General features: G+C 46.7%; 1 protein-coding gene across 6 annotated transcripts in view; it reads right to left on the bottom strand.

Annotated features, from left to right (window-relative positions):
• Window positions 1-18,608, bottom strand: part of Rtel1 (regulator of telomere elongation helicase 1) — a 38,819-nt gene that overhangs the window by 11,028 nt on the left and 9,183 nt on the right. For all 6 annotated transcript variants that reach the window (XM_029568429.1, XM_029568431.1, XM_029568430.1 and 3 more), the window contains 9 exons: window positions 18,398-18,482; window positions 14,906-14,971; window positions 13,829-13,982; window positions 7,210-7,248; window positions 7,061-7,139; window positions 5,979-6,076; window positions 4,968-5,023; window positions 716-790; window positions 535-616 (listed from right to left, as the gene is read on the bottom strand). In XM_029568429.1, the coding sequence (XP_029424289.1) occupies window positions 535-616; window positions 716-790; window positions 4,968-5,023; window positions 5,979-6,076; window positions 7,061-7,139; window positions 7,210-7,248; window positions 13,829-13,982; window positions 14,906-14,971; window positions 18,398-18,482 (734 nt within the window). The remainder of the gene's footprint in view (window positions 1-534; window positions 617-715; window positions 791-4,967; window positions 5,024-5,978; window positions 6,077-7,060; window positions 7,140-7,209; window positions 7,249-13,828; window positions 13,983-14,905; window positions 14,972-18,397; window positions 18,483-18,608) is intronic.

Raw genomic sequence — 18,608 nt, 5'->3', positions numbered from 1 at the left:
CCAGCCTGGTCTACATAGTGGGTTCCAGGACAGCTGGGGCTACAGGGAGACCCTGTCTCAAAAAGACCAAAAAAAAAACCAACATGTATCTTGGGGGCTGGAGAGATGGCTCAGTGGTTAAGCACTGACTGCTCTTGCAGAGGACTTGGGTTCAATTCCTAGCACCCATATGGCAGCTGTGAACCGTCCTTAACTCCAGTTCCAGAAGAATCTGAAGCCCTCTCCTGACCTCTGCTGGCATTGCATGACATGGGTACACTCACACACATGCAGGAAATATACGCATACACATAAAAAAAAAAAAAAATTAAAAAAAAAATGCATCCTGAGTCGGGGAGAAGAGGCCTTTACAGGACCCTGGTTCTGCCACTGCCCCACTGGGTGACTCCGGCAGGTAACAGTGCTTGGGGATTCCTTCAAGGTCCCTGGCTTTCAGAAGGGAAATGAGACCAAAAGTGTGCCTGACTCTAGGTATGATGGCACCAGTATGCAAGGGGGTGGGGGTCCAGCATTTCCCAGGCCATAGTTCTATACCTTGTTTCCTGGATGTAGTGGTGCTCCAGGCATCTGACTGCTGAGCTGCCTTCCGGTGGCTGGTTTCAGGGTGTATGTGCACCTGGAAGGATGAATGTACATATATGCTGCCCAGGTAGGCAGCCCTACCCCACAGGTCTGAGACCCCTACACTTGCCCACATCCTGGAAGCTGCTCTCACCTTGTAGGACTGTGCGGCACCCACTCCTGCCACAACACCAGGGCTGCCCTCAGTGGGGTCCACACTGAACACAATCTGAAAGGCAAGGCAGTACAACATAAGGGTCAGGGGCCAGAGGTAAGAACACAAATACCATCATGTGGAAACCTCTAGCATGCAGGAGCCTGAGGCCACTTTGTCCTTTTCTGAGTCACCCTTCTACTCAGAGGCCAGACAGATGACCAGGGGCCTCATCTGCTTACCACCACACTAGACAGTATGACCAGGCTCAGCAGCAGCAGCTCACCCCTGCTGTCCCTTCCTCCAGGTGGCTCTAAAGCTCTCTGTGCATCTCCCATTGGGAGCCACCAGCACACATTAGAAGTGCAACAGCCTGGAAGGCCCTTATTTGACTGACTCAGCCATTCTCCCTTCTGAGCTTCTTGGGGCTCCAAACTCATTCAGAATTTCAACATTGAAGCTAAGACCATGGCAGGGTTCCTAAAGGCTGTGAAAAGACTGAGTCCAAAATTCACCTGGCAAAGGAAATTGCCAAGACAGCTGGAAGGAATGAAAGGAATTGGCTCTAGGCGGTATCAGAACTTAGGAAAACCACAGCAAATGAGAATGAGCAGGAAAGCAGCGATGCCAGCAGCAGCCAGGGCCCAGAAAGCAGAGTAGCTTGGAGAAAGTAGACACTTGCCACCCACACTCCTCACAGTCATGTAACTCTATAGTCATGTAACTCAAAACCAAAAGTGACCAGGCACAGGTTAGAAGGCATGTATCTGAGGCACTAGGCCTCTGACAGAAAGGAAAACTGTTCAAGTCCATCACAAAGGCAGAAAAGGTTAGCAGAGGATATGCATATCATATGGGGTGGACACACAGGACTTACAGGGCCCACAAATCAGTGAGAAACAGAGCCAGATCAAAGAAGTACCAACCACAATGAAAAGCCAGAACCATCCACAGGGCAAGGGAAGTAAATGAGAAATGTGCGGAGGGAACACTGAAGTGTTACACATGGCCCAGACTCCTCTTCCCTCAGAAGGGCTTCTCTGCACAGACCTCTTCTCTTGGAGAGGCAGCTTATCACCACTGCTGGCCTTCCTCATCAGACAGTTCCTTGCTCACTGTGATTCCTGGTTCAACTCCAGCTAAATTGACACCCCCAGACTCTCATCCTAGTGGTTTCTTGGTTTGTGCACTGGTGTGAGTGGAAACTCCTCATGCCTACATGGAGAACTCCACGAACTGTGTTCTGCTCAATGCCCATCAGGGCTATGGTTGGCTGTTCAGGGCACCACTATGCCAGCCCTCTGTAGAGACCAGCTTCCAACATGAGATAAGTGAACGGGAGGGCCTTGTGTACATCCAGGACATTTCTGTGTCTTGGCCTTCGAAGCATCAGTACCTGCTTCCCTGAACCTTCCAAGCTGCCTCTATATGTATCAGTCCTGCCTGATGGGGAATGGGTCTCTGGGCCCTGCCTGAGGAGTCTAGAAACACTCTCACTCACTATGAACTAAAGTAGCCAGGGAAGAACAGGGCTCCCTGACTCCATGGCAACCATGGGTTTCTCCAAGATTCCACATTTTATTTTTCTTTTTTGAAATAGGGTTTCACTATGTATGTTATGATTTTCAAACTTAAAGAACAGAAGACAGGGACTAGAGAGATGGCTCAGCGGTTAAGAACACTAGTTGTTCTTGCAGAAGAGCTGGGTTCGGATCCCAGCACCCACATGGCAGCTAACAACTGTCCTAACTCCAGTTCCAGGGGATCCGACAGCCTCTTCTGTCCTCCGTGGGCACTGCATGACACGGGTGCACTTACCTCCAAGCAGGTAATACACACATACACATAAAATTAAAAAAAATAATAATAAAACAAAATATTTTTTAAAAACCCCAAAAAACAGAAGATAGCTCAAGCTGACACATCACCTGGTTTGGGGACACTTAAAAGGTTTACAAGTGGTGGTGCACGCCTTTAATCCCAGCACTTGGGAGGCAGAGGCAGGAGGATCTTTGTGAGTTCAAGGCCAGCCTGGTCTACATAGTAAGTTCCAGGTCAGCTGGGGCTACAGGGAGACCCTGTTTCAAAAAAAAAAAAAAAAGAAAAAGAAGAGGAATGAACAAGAATCCCAGGTGAGAGAATGGAACCCCACCTAAGCAGTGTGATAAGGGAAAAACCTCACCCCACAATGTGAGTGCATGCATGTGTCCAGGTACATGTGTGTGAATGTGGATATGCATGAATGCACATTGCATGTCTGATCCAGGTGAGCACAGAGGAAGGGGACTTCAGTCTGGGAGCTGCTGGCCCTAGCGCCAGCTGATTCTTCACTCCGACTGAGGTTTGTTGCAGTTCTGTATACACGCCCATGTACTGACAGGAACCCTTGGCACCTATAGTTATGCAGGAAGCAGCTGTGAGATGAGCAACTCACCAGTCACCTGTCCTGCAGCTGAGGAACATGCTGGTGAGGATCTAGTCAGCACAGCACCCCAAGGTGGGGCAGGGAAGCTTCCAGGGGCCTTTAGAACAGCTGCCAGAGGAAATTCCAAACCACCAGGTGAGGGGGGTCTGGGTTTCAAAGAGCTTGGATAAGGGAGATACCTCCCTCCTTCCTTCATAAATGGAGAGTGGAGAACCACATTCCAGAAAGGAGAGAGGTTGTACTGCTTACATGAGTCCTCTAGGTCTGAGAGCAACAGAGTTAACTGTAGCTGAGATTGAACTTAGTGCCCAAATGGGAAGGGATAGAGTGAATTCTTGGGAGTCACTTTCTGACACAGAAAACAGTATGCCTGGCAGGAGCTGGGCTTCCCACACTGGGGGCCAAAGATGCTCCAAGACAGCACCGTGGCCGAGGTGTGGGTGGTACAGGGTCCCCAGGCATTGAAAAGTCACAGACTCACTAGTCATGCACTGAACCACCATCCTGGGAGGCAGAGGCCTGGGCATGCCCACTGTACCTCTGGAGAAGTACTTAGAGAGGAGAGCCCAATCTATCTGGAAAATGGCATACTAGAAATTGGCTCCTCCCACAAAATGTTGGCAGTGCTGTCTTTCCATTATAATTATCCATTCAGAGTGAAGTCTGAGGCTATGATGTCTCTTATCACAAAGTTGGCTATAAGGAATCAGGCTTGAGCATATACCCAGCTGCCTTTCTTGCCACATGTGCACTTGGCCCCTGGCCCAGGTCTGACCTCATTGAGAAGATAGCACCTAGTTCATTGTGGCCTATACCTCCAGGCCCAACAGCATGGAGGAAGGGCAGCTACAACATGATTACAGATTGGGTGAGGACCCAGGCATTCATACTGCCTCTCCAGTAGGATTCACTGAGTAATCACAAAACCAGTGCACCTCCTACCCACTAGCTATAGCCTCCAGGGGCTTGGAGGTATAGCACAGACAGAAGCAACCATGTAGCTTCACACAGCACCATACACAAAGCTGCCCATGCTTCAGTTTCCCCCAGGATCAACATTTCCCAGCCAGGAATCTTAAGATGGGCTACTAAAAACCTAGCAAGGCTTAGCAGAGTTGAAGCTGCCCAGAGCCCCCAATACCAGGCTTGCCCTCAACTACCTGGTCAGTCCTGGCTTGCCTACTATAGCTGAGGACACTGCTACACTGGACGTGAGGACAAGTGCATGGCACACAGACAAGAGAAAGGCTAACACCAAAACAGCACAGTGAAAGGCAGAAAAGACTTGATGAGGCAGAAAGGGCCCAGGCGACTCTGGCAGGGGTCCCACAGAACCACCTTTATCTCTGTTAGTGGCTTCATAGCCATCTCTCTTATCCCTCCACCCTCTGCCAGGGATTGACAGACCATGGCACCAACAGGGTCTCTGTTTATCTTTCCTTTAAGAAGCTACCCAGAAGGTCATTTGTCTCTAGATTTCCCCCAGTCTGAAGTCACCTGCAGCTAAGTGACTATGAACAAGGAGGTCTTGCCTTAGTCCCAAAGGGCACTGGCAGACTTCAAGTAGCTCCTGACCTTCACTCTTCATAGGACTCCAGTCCTAGAATGCCACCATGGATGTGTCTGACCACTGAACAGCCAAGCATGGCCAGACCTGCCCTCCCTCACCTCACACGAGGCCTACTACAGTCAAGGTGAAAGGAGTGGAGCGTAAGCATTTGTTAATCAGAAATATGTGTTATGTGGACGTTTGTCTAGTTCCTGAAGCTCCTGTTATCACTTTCATCAGACAAGAGTCATCCAAAATAGTTGAAAGCAGGCTCCTACCTGGATGATGTCCATGAGCTTCTGCAACCCAACCGTGTTGGTGAACACACCGGTACCTGTGGAACATCAGGAAGCTGACATCCACAGAAGCAGAGGAGGAGCTGAATCCCATAAGACAAGGAACCAGCAAAACTTCACATCCAAGCTCTGTCTCCTGTCTGCTAAAGCAACCAGCCTCCCCATAACCAGCATCAGGAGTGGGGTATGCTAGGGGAGGGCATCTGACCTGTTGGTCCCAGTGTCAAGGAACAGCCAGATGGAGAATCTCCCCAAAGGAGTATAGGCTTCCAAAAGGCCTCTGTGGTCAAACAGTAGGGAGGGGCCTGCCATTCCCCAGTGCCTGGCAGCCTGGCAGACACTGCTGCTTGTGGCATTGCAAACCGCTCAAGACCCCACTCAGTAGAAGAGGGTTCCACAAAGAAGCCCATAGGCCCACTGCCTCTGGGAGACTGTGGATCTCCCAACTAAGCAGAAATGAGAACTGATGGCAAAGGAGAGACACCGAAGAAGCCCACAGCTCACTGTATCCACTAAGACCTCTGCTGTGCCTCTTTAAAGAAGAACTAGGATACACTATAGTAAGAACACATCAACAACAAGCTCCAAGAGTATAATGGTTTGCCAAATGTCACTAGTGCCTCCATGTCTCAATCAGAAAGAGGAAGCCAGTGGGGTCAGTGGCAACTTCTGTGATCTCAGCACTCCAGAGACAGAAGGATCTTAAGTTCAAGGCCAGTCTGTGAGACTTATCCCAAAAAACAAGTGCTAAAGATGTGGCTCAATGGTAAAACGCTTGCCTACCATGTATGGGATCCTGGATTCAACCTCCAGCACAGCCCAAAATAAACAAACATGCAAGAGGAGTGGGTTATTCTTGAGGAAGGCCTGATAGCAGCCTGCTGACACTGGTGGCTATGTTGACTGCTGGACATGGAATAATAACCCCTGCCTTGCTCATCTGCATCAAAGTCACCAGCCTGGCATACTCCATAGTGTGGGCTAGAGACTCACGTCCTGCCAGGTGCTGGATTATCTGGTCCAGTGATTCCACAATGCAGCCTTTGGTTTGAAATGTTATTTGGGCTTCAGCAAACAGCTCGAAGATGTAGCTGCCAAAGAGAAGAGAAGCTTGAGACGGGGAGGACCAGGCAGTGACTTTGGGGAACCTACAAGGTAAGGGCTTTCTAAATTTCCTACAATCAGAAATAAATGCTGAGCCCTCCAGGGAGGCCAACAGTGGAGGCAAGACGCCTCTTCCCTCTGTGACCTCCAGGTGGGCAGAGGAGAGTCACCCACCAAAGAAAAGGCAAGGGACCTGTGTAAGAGGCCACCATCACGAGCGGCATAGGTGAGGGTCCTGAGTCTTTTTGGAGGCCATGCATCTGGGCAGAGACCCTAAGGGCTTTGGGAAGAGATTGGAAGAGAGCTGTGGAAGGGCCTTGAAGTATAGGTAAGGAAGACCAAAAACCAGACCAGAACCATGAAGGTCAAGCTGGTATATCTGGCTTCTCTGGGAGCAACTAGGAGTACTTACAAAGGTCAGAGCTCAGAGGAACAAAATTGTTCAGGGAAAAGGCAGAAGTCCAAAATCTCAGAATATGCTTTGCCCTCCACAAGCCCAGATCAGGTCCTAGCACAGCCATTCATCATGTGTCCACAAAAACTACCCCTCAGCCCTGGCCACAGTTCCTTGTCTGCCTTCAAACCATGCTACCCATAGTATTGCTTAGAAAAAGGATCTATGGAATGCCCAGAACCTTCTGGTCTCCTAGATCCCTACTCAGGACTGGGTGATAGTACTGATGGTCCCTAACAGAAGGTCTGATTCTAACAGGCACCCACTCTGCCTATAGGGGCCTGAGGAGACAGAGCTGGAAGAGACACTATGCAGGCATATGTGCTGTTGCTCCCACATGTTTTCAATGACCACTTAAAGAGCTGTCAATTCTTCCTAAGTCTTGAAATTTAAAAACAGATCCTGTTGCTGGAATTAAGAGCTCACAGAACTCGCTGAGGACAGAACCCATGCATCTACTATCTATCTCCAGCCCCAGGTAGGACTTGGGGTAATGGGATCAGCACCCATCCCTCACCTCCCAGGTTTGGTGACGCCGCTGTCATCTCCAGGAAGCTCAACAGCATCAATAGCCCTCTCCAGGTGAAGCAGGATCACTATGAGTCAAGAACATATTAGAGGCATATCCCCAACTCAACCACAAAAGGAAGGAAAGGCAACACTTACTTTTCAGCTTTGCAATGTCTTCCAGCTCCATGTTGAGCCCTAGAGGAGAAAAAGCATTGTGCACATAATTCCACATCCTCCTAGCACTGACTGCAGCCTCAGTGTGGCTTCTCAGTGTAGTAGAAAGGATGTGAGTGAAAAGGCCATGTAAAGATGTGAGAAAGCAGGCATCTTCAAATCAAGGAGAGGGGACACAGGAGGATCCAACCCTATGGCACCTTGCTTTTGGACTTCGAGGCCTCTCCAAGTATAAAGAATCAATCTGTGGTAGATTACCTAACCTGGAGTACTTTGTCACAGCAGCCCAAGTTAAGCACATAACTGTGTTTAGCTTTTGGACAAAATACTTGTATTCCACAATGCCCTGTACCATCTTCTGTTCCCATAAGCAATGTCTGCAAGTGTGCTCTCCCCTCATCTGTATCAATACTTATCACTGTCCACTTTCTTTATTAGAACATGAAGTGTCGCCTTTCTGTGGTTTCCATTTGTACTTCCCTGGTAAACAATGATGCTCAGTATTTTCCTGTGTGCATTGACCATCTGCACCTCCTCCTTGAAGAAATATTTACACCTCTTCTTCATTTCATATCTCACTTGTCAGAGGTTTTAATTTTATAACTCTCACATACAGATACTTTACTGGTTACTATGATTTGCAAACAATTTCTGTCAGTCTGTAGGTTTTCCCTTAAAAAAAAAAAATCAGGTCTTCCTGCTGAGTGTGGTGGCACATGCCTTTAATCCCAGCACTTGGTAGGCAAAGGCAGGTGGATCTCTGTGAGTTCAAGGCCAGCTTAGTCCACAAAGCAAGTTTCAAGCCAGCCAGAGCTACAGAGTAAACCCTTGACTCAAAAAACACAAAACCACCAGGTGTGGTGGTGCACACCTTTAATCCCAGCACTTGGGAGGCAGAGGCAGGTGGATCTCTATGAGTTCAAGGCCAGCCTGGTCTACATAGTAAGTTCCAGGACAGCTGGGGCTAGAGACAGGGTCTTCATGGCTAGCCTGAAACTCAGTACGCAGACCAGGCTAGCCCCAAATTTGCAGCAATCCTTCTGCCTTTATTTCCCAAATGCTATGATTGCATTACACTCAGATAATTTTCTTAATGCTATCCTCTGAGGTACAAAAATTATATATAATGTATGTGATTTTGATGCTTACTTTGTGCACTTTACCTCTGTGATCTTTGCCCCAGACCTCAAAGTTTCAATGAATCAATGAGAAAAATAGACAATCCCAATTAAGGGACATTCTCTATAAACCTGACCAGACCTCCTCTGAACTGTCAAGACGATCAAAAACAAGGACAGTCTAAGAAAGTATCACAGCCAAAAGGAGGCTAAGGAGGGGCTGGAGAGGTGGCTCAGTGGTTAAGAGTACTGATTGCGCTTGCAGAGTACCTGGGTTTGGTTCCCAGCACTCACGCGGCAGCTAACAACTGTCCTTAACTCCAGTTCTAGGGGATTGGATGGCCTCTTCTGGCTGCTACAGCACTGTATCACAGGTGCACTTACATACATTAAGGCAAAACATTCATATAAATAAACAAATAAAGGAGGCTAAGAACATGTGAACCTGCGCTGGAAAGCTTCAGTTAACTAGACCCACCCAGGAGAAGGGAATCTCAACTGAGGCACTGCTTCCTTCAAGTTGGCCTATGGTCGTGTTTATGAGGCATGTTCTTGACTGTTGAGTGATGTGGTAGGGCACAGCCCACTGTGGGTGGGGCCACCCCTGGGCAGGTGGTTCTGGTTTTATAAGAAAGCAGGCTGAGCATGGGCCAGAGGAGCAACCAGTAAGCAGCACTCCTCCATGGTTTGTGCCTTATTCTTGCCTCTAGGTTCCTGCCTTGGTTTCCCTAGATGATGAGTTGTGAGCTGTAAGCCAAATAAATCCTCCCCAAGTTGGTTTTGATCAGTGTTTTATCACAGCAATAGAAAACCAAACCAAAACAGGAATTATTATATTAGTATATTATACCAAATATAATATAGTTCCCTAAAACTGAGGAAATCAGGCTGGAGAGATGGCTCAGCAGTTAAGAATACTGGTTGTTCTTGCAGAAGACCCGGGTTCGAATCCCAGCACCCACATGGCAGCTACCAACTGTCCATAACTCCAGTTCCAGGGGATCTGACAGCCTCTTCTGTCCTCACAAGCATTGCACAACACGGGTGCACTTACCTACAGGCAGGCAATACACTCATACACATTAAAAAAAAAAAACAAAAAACTGAGGAAATCAACCACTTCATACCCAAGGAAAAAAGATCCTTAGACATTTGAAATTATGTTCAGTTTCATTCATGGGAGAAAAGCCAATTAGAATTACACGGTCATTTTTTTGTCTATTAAACTGGCAAAAAATTCAAAAGCCGAAAGTCACATTCTATGGTAAGATCCTAGGGCAGCTGCTTAGTGGAGGAGGAAGTCCAGCAATGCTGCAAGGGTAGCCACTTTTCAGCTCAGCTGTCTGCTTCTTGGAACTGACCTTGAGGACACACCTCCAAAAGGATGAAACACACATACACAGGAGGTCACAACCTTAGTGTCTCTATGTGTCTGTCTTTCTGTCACACACAAAGGCTAGACAGGCATCCCTACACAAGAGTGTCATCTAGTGATGACAAAAGGAAAAAGCAAAGTCCAAGAGCAGTCCTCCCTCAGTAACACAGGGACAGAGCCAATGGTTTTTTATCATTTTTATTTTATGTGTATGAGTGTACTGCCAGCAAAGATGCAAGTGCACCCATGTTGTGCAATGCCCGAGAAGGTCAGAAGAGGGCCTCGGATCCCCCAGAACACGATTTAGGGCGGTTGTTAGCCACTATGTGGGTGCTGGGAATCCAACCTGGGTCCTCTGCAAGAGCAGCAGTGCTCTTAACCACTGAGCCATCTCTCCAGCCCAAGAGTTTTAGATACCAATACTCACTAATGCTCAAGACCCTCATATAACAATGGTGCACTATTTACACAGACTATGTACTTTAAAAAAAAAAACAAAACACATTTTAAAGGTTGGGCAGGCGGATCTCTGTGAGTTCAAGGCAGCCTGGACTACATAGTGAGTTCCAGGTCAGCTGGGGCTACAGGGAGACCCTGTCTAAAAAAAACAAAAAAAAATTTAATTATATGTATATGTCTGTGTGTGGGTATATGCACATGAATGCAATGCCTGTAGAGGTCAGAAAAGGGCATCAGGTCACTTGGAGCTGGAGTTACAGATAGTTGTGAGTCACCGGACATGGTTACTGGGAACCAAACTTAGATCCACTCCAAGAGTAACCTAGGCTGGTCTGTAACTTGCTATATAGCTGACAGCTAAGGATGATCTTGAACTTTTTTTTTTTTTGGTCTTTTTGAGACAGGGTCTCCCTGTAGCCCCAGCTGTCCTGGAACTTACTATGTAGACCAGGCTGGCCTTGAACTCACAGAGATCTGCCTGCCTCTGGCTCCCAAGTGCTGGAATCAAAGGCGTGCACCACCATGCCCGGCCTGATCTTGAACTTTTAATCCACCTGCTTCTACTTCCCAAGGGCTGGGGTTACAGTGGTGGCACACGCCTTAAATCCTAGCAGTCAGAAGGCAGAGGCAGGTGGATCTCTGTGAATTCGAGGCCAATCTGGTCTACATAGTGAGTTCCAGGCCAGCTGGGGCTCAGGGAGACCCTGTCTCAACAAGACCAAAAAAGCCAAAACTAAAATCAAGTATGTACCATCAAGGTCATTTTGTGTGGTATTAGAAATTGAATCCAGGGTTTCATGCATGTTAGACAAGCACTCTTATCAACTGAGCTACATCCCAGTCCCTCTCCCATGTAACACAATGTAAGTCCTATGTGCATAGACGTTACATTATTTAGGGAATAATGACAAGAAAAAGCTTGTACATGTTCAGTAGAGACCAAGGTTGGTGGACTCCATGGATATGGAAGGCCAGCTGTGTCCACAAACATTGTGGCTGTATAAAAGGGTTGACAAAAGTAAAGCAGGATCACTGTGACAACCAATCTGATATGTCTGCATGAGCAGGCTAAGAGTGTCATGTAAAACAACTTTTGAGCTGGGTGTGGTGGTGCATGGCTTTGGTCCCAGCAGAGGCAGGTGGATGGAGCTCACTCAAGACTAACCTGGTCTACAGGTCAGCTGGAGTTACAGGAAGACCCTGTCTCCAAAAACAAAACAACAACAAAAAACATTACTTCTGAATGTGTCTGTGGGGGTGGCTTTGAAGGGATTAGCATTTGAATCAGTAGATTTGTAAAGGTCTGCATCCCAGGTTTGGATAGGCTTCAACCAAACCACTGAGAACACAAATGTAACAAAAAAGTAGAGAAGGCAAATTCTCTCTTTGAGCAGCTGTATGTCCATGTCCTGCACTGGACATAGGAGCTCCTGGCTCTCAGCCTCTCAGGAACCTCACACTAGAGGCCCTTCAAGTCCCCAGGCCTTTGGTCTCAGACTGAGTTTTATCTTCAGCTCCCTGAAGCCTCAGGTCCATGGACCCAGAGTGAACTTCACCACTAGTTATCTTTGTTCTTCAACTTATAAATGGCAGACTGTGGGAACTCTTGGCCTCCAATTTATCTATGCATTCTATTGGTTCTGTTTCTTTGGAGAAACCTAATATAATCTCTTATTTTGAGAGGAGGAAAGGAAGAAGGATGAGAGGGAAGAGGGAGGGAAAAAGGGAGGTCAGAAGAAACTAATAAGACACTCTCTTGCATATGCCGTATTGTTTTGTTGTTTGCTGTTGTTGCTTCATTTGTAATATTTTTGAGTTTTTGTGCATTTCATATAATACATCTTAATCAAATTTAGACCTGTTCTAGTTTATTTCTCCATTGCTGTGACAAAACACTCTGACCAATACCAACTTGGTGAGGAAAAGGTTTATTCTGTTTACATCTCCCAGGTCACAGTTCATCACTGAGAGAGCCCAAGTAGGAACTCGGGGCAGAAACCTGGAGGCAGGAGCTGGAGCACAGGCCATGGAGGAAGGCTGCTTACTGGCTTGCTCTCCTGGCCCCTACTCAACCTGCTCTCTTATACAACACAGGCCCACTTGCCCAAGGATGGCGCCACCCATAGTAGAGGACAAGCCAATACTAATTAGGAAAAGCCATAAAGACCAAAAAACACTAGAGGAACTAGAACTGGGGATATAGCTCAGTTGGGAGAGTGCTTACCTAGCATGTATGAAGCCCTAGGTTTGATCCCATGACTGAATAATGGGGAGTGGTGGTCCAAGCCTATAACCTCAGGACGTGGGAAGTACACTCAGGAGGATCAGAAGCTAAAGGTCAACCTCCCCTACACAATACAAATTTGAGACTAGCCTGAGCTACATGAAACTTTTGTTTGAAAATAAAATAATAAAAAGTATTAAAATAAAATAAAAAGCACTGGAACTATTAGATGACCCTCCCTCCCTGGTCTATAGGATTGTTATATAGCAATTTCCTCCAAACCCAAAACATTCTACCCTGAAGGGAAAAATGACTCAGGAAGTAAATAAAACTTGAAAGTCTCACTCAGAAAGCTGAAATGTACAAGATTCGCAAACCCCTCCCCAAGGTTTTACAATAACAATTGCTGGGAAGAAGAGACTCTTGCCTAGTAGGACCCTTACACTGTGACCTGCTGTCATTCTTTTTATTATTTAAAAATATTTTATTAGCATTGCTTTCTTTAAGATGTAACATGATTACATTGAAAGACTTTGTGTTGGTGGAGAATTCAGAAAGGGAATGTGTGGTAAGCTTACATTATAGGAACAGCGACAAATTTCACACATTATTGTTGTAAGTTTGGTCTGCTATCACTCTTGACTGCATATTTCTTTCTGATCTGGACTACTGTTTTGCCTTGAATAGTTTCCTTACTACTTGCAGAGAGAAAGAGAAACACAGGGCTGGAGAGATGGGTCAGTGGTTAAGAGCACTGGCTGTTCTTACAGAAGACCCGGGTTCATATCCCAGCACGCACATGGCAGCTAACAACCATCCTAACTCCAGTTCCAGGGGATCTGACACCCTCTTCTGTCCTTTGTGGGCACTGCATGACACAGGTGTACTTAAACATATGCACGCATAACACTCATATACATAAAACACAATCAAAAAAGAGATACACACACCACACAGACAGACAGACAGACAGAAACTGACTCTCAAATTAACCAAACTGCCAGTAAGTCACCCCAGAAGCGCCAGGGATACAGCTTTTATGAATTATCCATACTGGGGCTGTGGTAGACTTTGGTGATACATCTGCCTCTGAGTCATGTATAGTCCTGTATGTAACCTCGCATGCATACTCATGTAATTAACCCCAATAAATATTCACTAGCTTACTATACTAGTTGGGTAGAAATGTCCCTCTGGTTTGTCCCTGGTACCCTGATGAAGAGGCCTTTGTTCTCATTTCCCCAGGAAAAGTCACACAACAGGACTCTGAACCATTTCACTGAAGTCTCTCAGCAAACTCATGCCACTGAATGCCATCTAGACAGAAGGTGCCAAGAATAGCAAGCATTGCCCATGTCCAGGGTACACTTCCAAGCTGTCTCCAGCAAGTCAAAACCACTTTTCAGTTCTTAGTCATAAACTTACCTGAGCTGGGAGTGTCTGCATTGAACTCCAGGTAGAGCTCACCCTGCTGGGCCACCTGAGTTTGTTCCTCCAAAACCTGATCAATAGCCTCCAGTCCAGAGGCTACATCACGGGGGGTCAAGTCAAAGGAGGCTGACTCCTCACATATCTTCTCCTGAGGGCCCAAACAGATCCATATCACAGCAGAGCAGGGAAAATGGGGGCTCTAGGAAGCAGAAGTAGAGGTGCAGGAGGAGCTGGAAGATGATAGTCAAGTCCCCAGAGCTCCAGCTCCCAATCTCTAAAGTCAAGTCACAAGCTGGTCCAAACATGACTCTAACTGTCCACACCAATGTTTAAAAAAGATTTTTCACTTGAGTTGCCAATATTTTATAACTGGGAAATTTCTTACTAAAAACAGCATTTCTAACTTCAAAGTCAGTCAGACAATATCACATCAATACCTCCCATGGCAACAGCTGCCTGGAGTCAAGGAGGGGATAAGACCCTGCCACAGGGAGCCCTTACTCTTAATCAGCCTCATCCCAGGCTCCAGAGCAGCTAGGAATGGCTGCCTCATGTGCCCAACCTGTGAGGTTATTCTACACAGCCCTGCACAGTGGCCATAGAGACAGGTGGAGTCAGTGTGAGACAGGTGGGGGAAACAGGAACAAAAGGAGCCAGGAGGGCCTCTTGCTGCTGCTGCTGCTGCTGTTGCCACCACCAGAGATGAGTAACTCTCTCCATAGAAGCATCCTAAGAATCAGGCCAAGTAGCCTAAAGAGCAGAGACACTACAGGAAGGATGAAAGAGGACAGTGTAGGATATAACAGGGCCAAAATGGCCCTACCAATTGGCTAGAAGGGCAGAGGTCCAATGAAGGGCCTGTGTATAAACCCTGTACCTGAGGACACATCTGAAGCGTAACAGGCCAGCCTCTGGCCCAAGTGAGGCATTTGATAGGAGGCCAGGGGAACAGCAGCACCTGAATCTGGTTGGTCCTGATAGGCAGGCCAAGGTTTTACGTGAATTCCTCTAGAAAGATTTAGGAAGCTGAGAGAGACAGGAAGCACTTAGCACGGAGGACAAAGGACTTACCACATTGTGAGCTTCATCAAAGATCACAACTGTCCCCTTCAGATCAATGTTGTGTGCCTTACGACTCTACAAAGAAGAGAAGTCACCATGGGTCGGAGCTGAGAGGGGCAGGGCCAGCTGAGAGCAGGCCTGCACAAGCAGACAAAGAGGGAAACTGAGGTATGTGAATAGTAATTACAAGCAGGAACCATACACACTATGGGAGGAACAGGAAAGGCTCTCATCTGCCATTGTCAGGACTGGCAGCTGCTCTAAGTTGGCTGTGGAAAACAAACTTATGACCTGCCTAAGCCTGACCAAAGCTGGATGCTTGTGGGCACCTAGCTCAGGGAACTGCTCACATAGTACAAAGGGGTATATGCCATAATCAACAGGATGGTCAAGGAAGCCATGGAACCTAAGCAGAGCAACAAGGTAGCTAAAGAAGTCTATACCCAGTGGTTCTCTATCTAGTACACAGTTGAAGTTTTAAAAATCTAGTATTCAAGGCAAGTGAAATGGCTTAGTAGGAAAAGGCACTTGCTGCTAAGCCCGACAATCTCAGCCTGATCTAAGTTTATCCCTGGAACTCACCTGGCAAAAGGAGAGGACTGTACAGGCTAAATGTACAAGGTACAGGTGTGTTTATTGTTCTGTTTCATAATGCTAGAGACTAAACCCAGGGCCTCAAGTACTCTGCCACTAAGCCTAGTCCCCTACTTGGTTTGATCTTTGAGATAGGGTCTTACAATGTAGCTTAGGCTGGCCTTGAACTTATCATCTTCCTGCCTCCGTTTCCTAGAGCTGAGATTACGGGCATGCACTACCATGCTCAGCTCCACAGCTGGGCTTTGACAGATATGGGTATTATATAAACATCATTTTCCTTCGCCTCCTGTAGAATATAGTCCTGGCAGTGTGTCTGAGACTTATCCACTCCTTACTGCTGGCAGCTTCTGCTCTAGGGATGCACCAGGACCCACTTCTAGTAGTTGTGAGCTCTAGTGACCACATGCCTAAATCACTGGACTTAGGACTTCACTCCCCAGGAGGCAGTCATTGACACAGTGTGGACAGAGCTACTCACAATCTGCACACCCACCAACCACAGCTGGGACTTCCGGTTCATATTTTAACTTTCTTTTAAAGGTTTTTTTTTTCAGTATTTATTATTTTTATGTGTATGAGTGTATTGCCTACATGTATGTGAGTGCACCCATGTCATGCAATGCCATGGAGGTCAAAAGAGGGCTTCGGATTCCCCTGGAACTGGAGTTAAGGACGGTTTGTAGCCGCCATGTGGGTGCTGGGAATCGAACCTGGATCCTCTGCAAGAGCAGCTAGTGCCCTTAACCACTGAGTCATCTCTCCAGCCCCATCTTTTAAAGTTTTTTAAAATTACATTTTATTTATTTATTGGGGAGGCAGGCTTGATAAGGCACACATGTGGAGGTCAGAAGACACTCTGCAAGAGTCAGTTCTCTCCTTCTACCATATAGGTCCAGGAGATTGAACTTAGGTTATCAGGTTTGATTTGCGGTAACCTTTACCCACTGACCCAGCTCATTTACCTTTCTTTTTTTTGTGTGTATGTGGTGCTGAGAGTTGATTCTAGTACCTCATACATGCTAGGCAAGTGCTCTATCACTGGGCCATATCCCCAGACCCCTAACTCTCTTTAATTCAGCCATTTCCATTGGAATGCATTTCCTATGGTTTGTGTTTGAATTGTCCAGGTGACTACAGCTCTTGAACACCTTTCCTACATGATATGGACATTCTATCAATTTTGGAGAAGTGTCTGCTCAGGTCTCTGCCCAGTGATGAACTGGGCTATTCAGTTCTAAGAGCCTTTTATGTATTCTGGTTCCAGGTCCTTTGAAAGACAGGAGCATTTCATTCCTTTCTACAACTTGCCTTTTATTTATTTTTAACTATTTTTTATAGCTCTTATTGGCTTTAAAAAACTTCAGCTGCTGTGGCACAAGCCTTTAAACCCAGCACTCAGGAGGCACAGACAGGCATATCTTTGTGAGACAGAGGCCAGCCTGGTCTACATAGTGAGTTCCAGGCCAGATGGTGCTACAGGGAGACCCTGTCTCAAAAAGAATTCCCCACCAAAAAATTTCAGCTACATATTACATTTTTTGAGAAAATATAGATCAACATGTATACAGTATAAATAAGCACTGAAATCCTGATGTATTAGAATTAAAAAAAAAAGAAAAAAAAAAGCCTGGTGTGATGGCGCACACCTTTAATCCCAGCACTCGGGAGGCAGAGGCAGGCGGATCTCTGTGAGTTCAAGGCCAGCCTGGTCTACATAGTGAGCTCCAGGCTAGCTGGGGCTACAGAGAGACCCTGTCTCAAAAAAGAACCCCCCCGCAAAAAAATAGAATTGTAATACACATATTAGCAGGGAGATAGGAGGCTCATAAGTTCAGTCACCTAAGCTACACAGCAGATTAAAGATTAGCCTAAGATACATAAGATCCTATCATAAAAGAAAAAAAAAAAAAGTCTAGCTATAGGATCAGTGAGATGGCTCAGCAGGTAAAGATGCTTGCCAAGTCTGATGACTTCAGTTTGATCTCTGGGACCCATAGATGGGAAACGAGAACAAACTCCTGAAAACTGCCCTCTGATTTCCACACACTAAGCACACACACAACAAATAAATAAAATGTAATAAAAAAGTTTAGAGCTGGGTATGGTGGTGCACGCCTTTAATCCCAGCACTCAGGAAGCAGAGGCAGGCAGATCTTTGTGAGTTCAAGGCCAGCCTGGTCTACATAGTGAGTTCCAGGACAGCTGGGGCTACAGGGAGACCCTGTCTCAAAAAGACCAAAAAAAAAAAAAAGTTTAGAAAAAAAATCTAGCTATGTTAAATGAAAGGGGTAGGACACAAAAAGATGGCCAATGAGGCTGGAGAGATGGCTCAGCGGTTAAGAACTCTGGCTGTTTTTACAGAAGACCCGGGTTGGAATCCCAGCACCCACATGGCAGCTAACAATTGTCTGTAACTCTAGTCCCAGGGGATCCAATGGCCTCTTCTGACCTCCGCAGGCATTGCATGACATGGGTGCACTTAACCACATGTAGGCAATACACACACACATAAAATTTAAAAAAAAACATTTAAAAAAAAGATGGCCAAACGTGTAGGAAAGAATACCAGGGAGAACAGGAAAATGCTCAGGTTTCTTGAGTCATCACTTCTCATGGTCTGATTTAAAAGAAGCTAAGCTAAGGACCAAGGGCAAGTACTGGCTCAATGGTAACAACATGGACTCTTCCCACTCTGACCAGCCTGCCTATGCTCAGGTTGCTCGGTAACTAACCAATGGCCCTGAGCTATTCATTGCTGCATCTGGCCAGGTCTTGAGCCTTATCAGTGACAGAGAAGAGGCCTCCTGCTCACATTTGCTCTCTGAGGTTCTAACAAAGGCTCAGGCAGCCCTTCCTAAGCCCAGGGACAACCCTGGACATCAGTAATTACCAACAACCCCTTACCTTGGCATCCAACAAGTAATTGTATGGCATAAAGATGATGTCAGCTTGTTGCTTCAGGTTCCGAGAGAGGTAGTATGGGCACACTCTGGGAGTAAGAAGAGACAGAAGATTCTGCAAGTCCTCTTACAGAGAATGTGCAGAAGGTGTGGCCATCACATGAGCTGTGTCCTCTGATAAGGGAAAAGCCCACTTTCTACACATAGGGGCCTCC

Source organism: Nannospalax galili, unplaced genomic scaffold, assembly GCF_000622305.1.
Source record: "Nannospalax galili isolate Female #2095 unplaced genomic scaffold, S.galili_v1.0 scaffold160, whole genome shotgun sequence".
NCBI classification, from domain to species: Eukaryota; Metazoa; Chordata; class Mammalia; order Rodentia; family Spalacidae; genus Nannospalax; species Nannospalax galili.
This window is presented reverse-complemented; position numbering and strand designations above follow the sequence as displayed.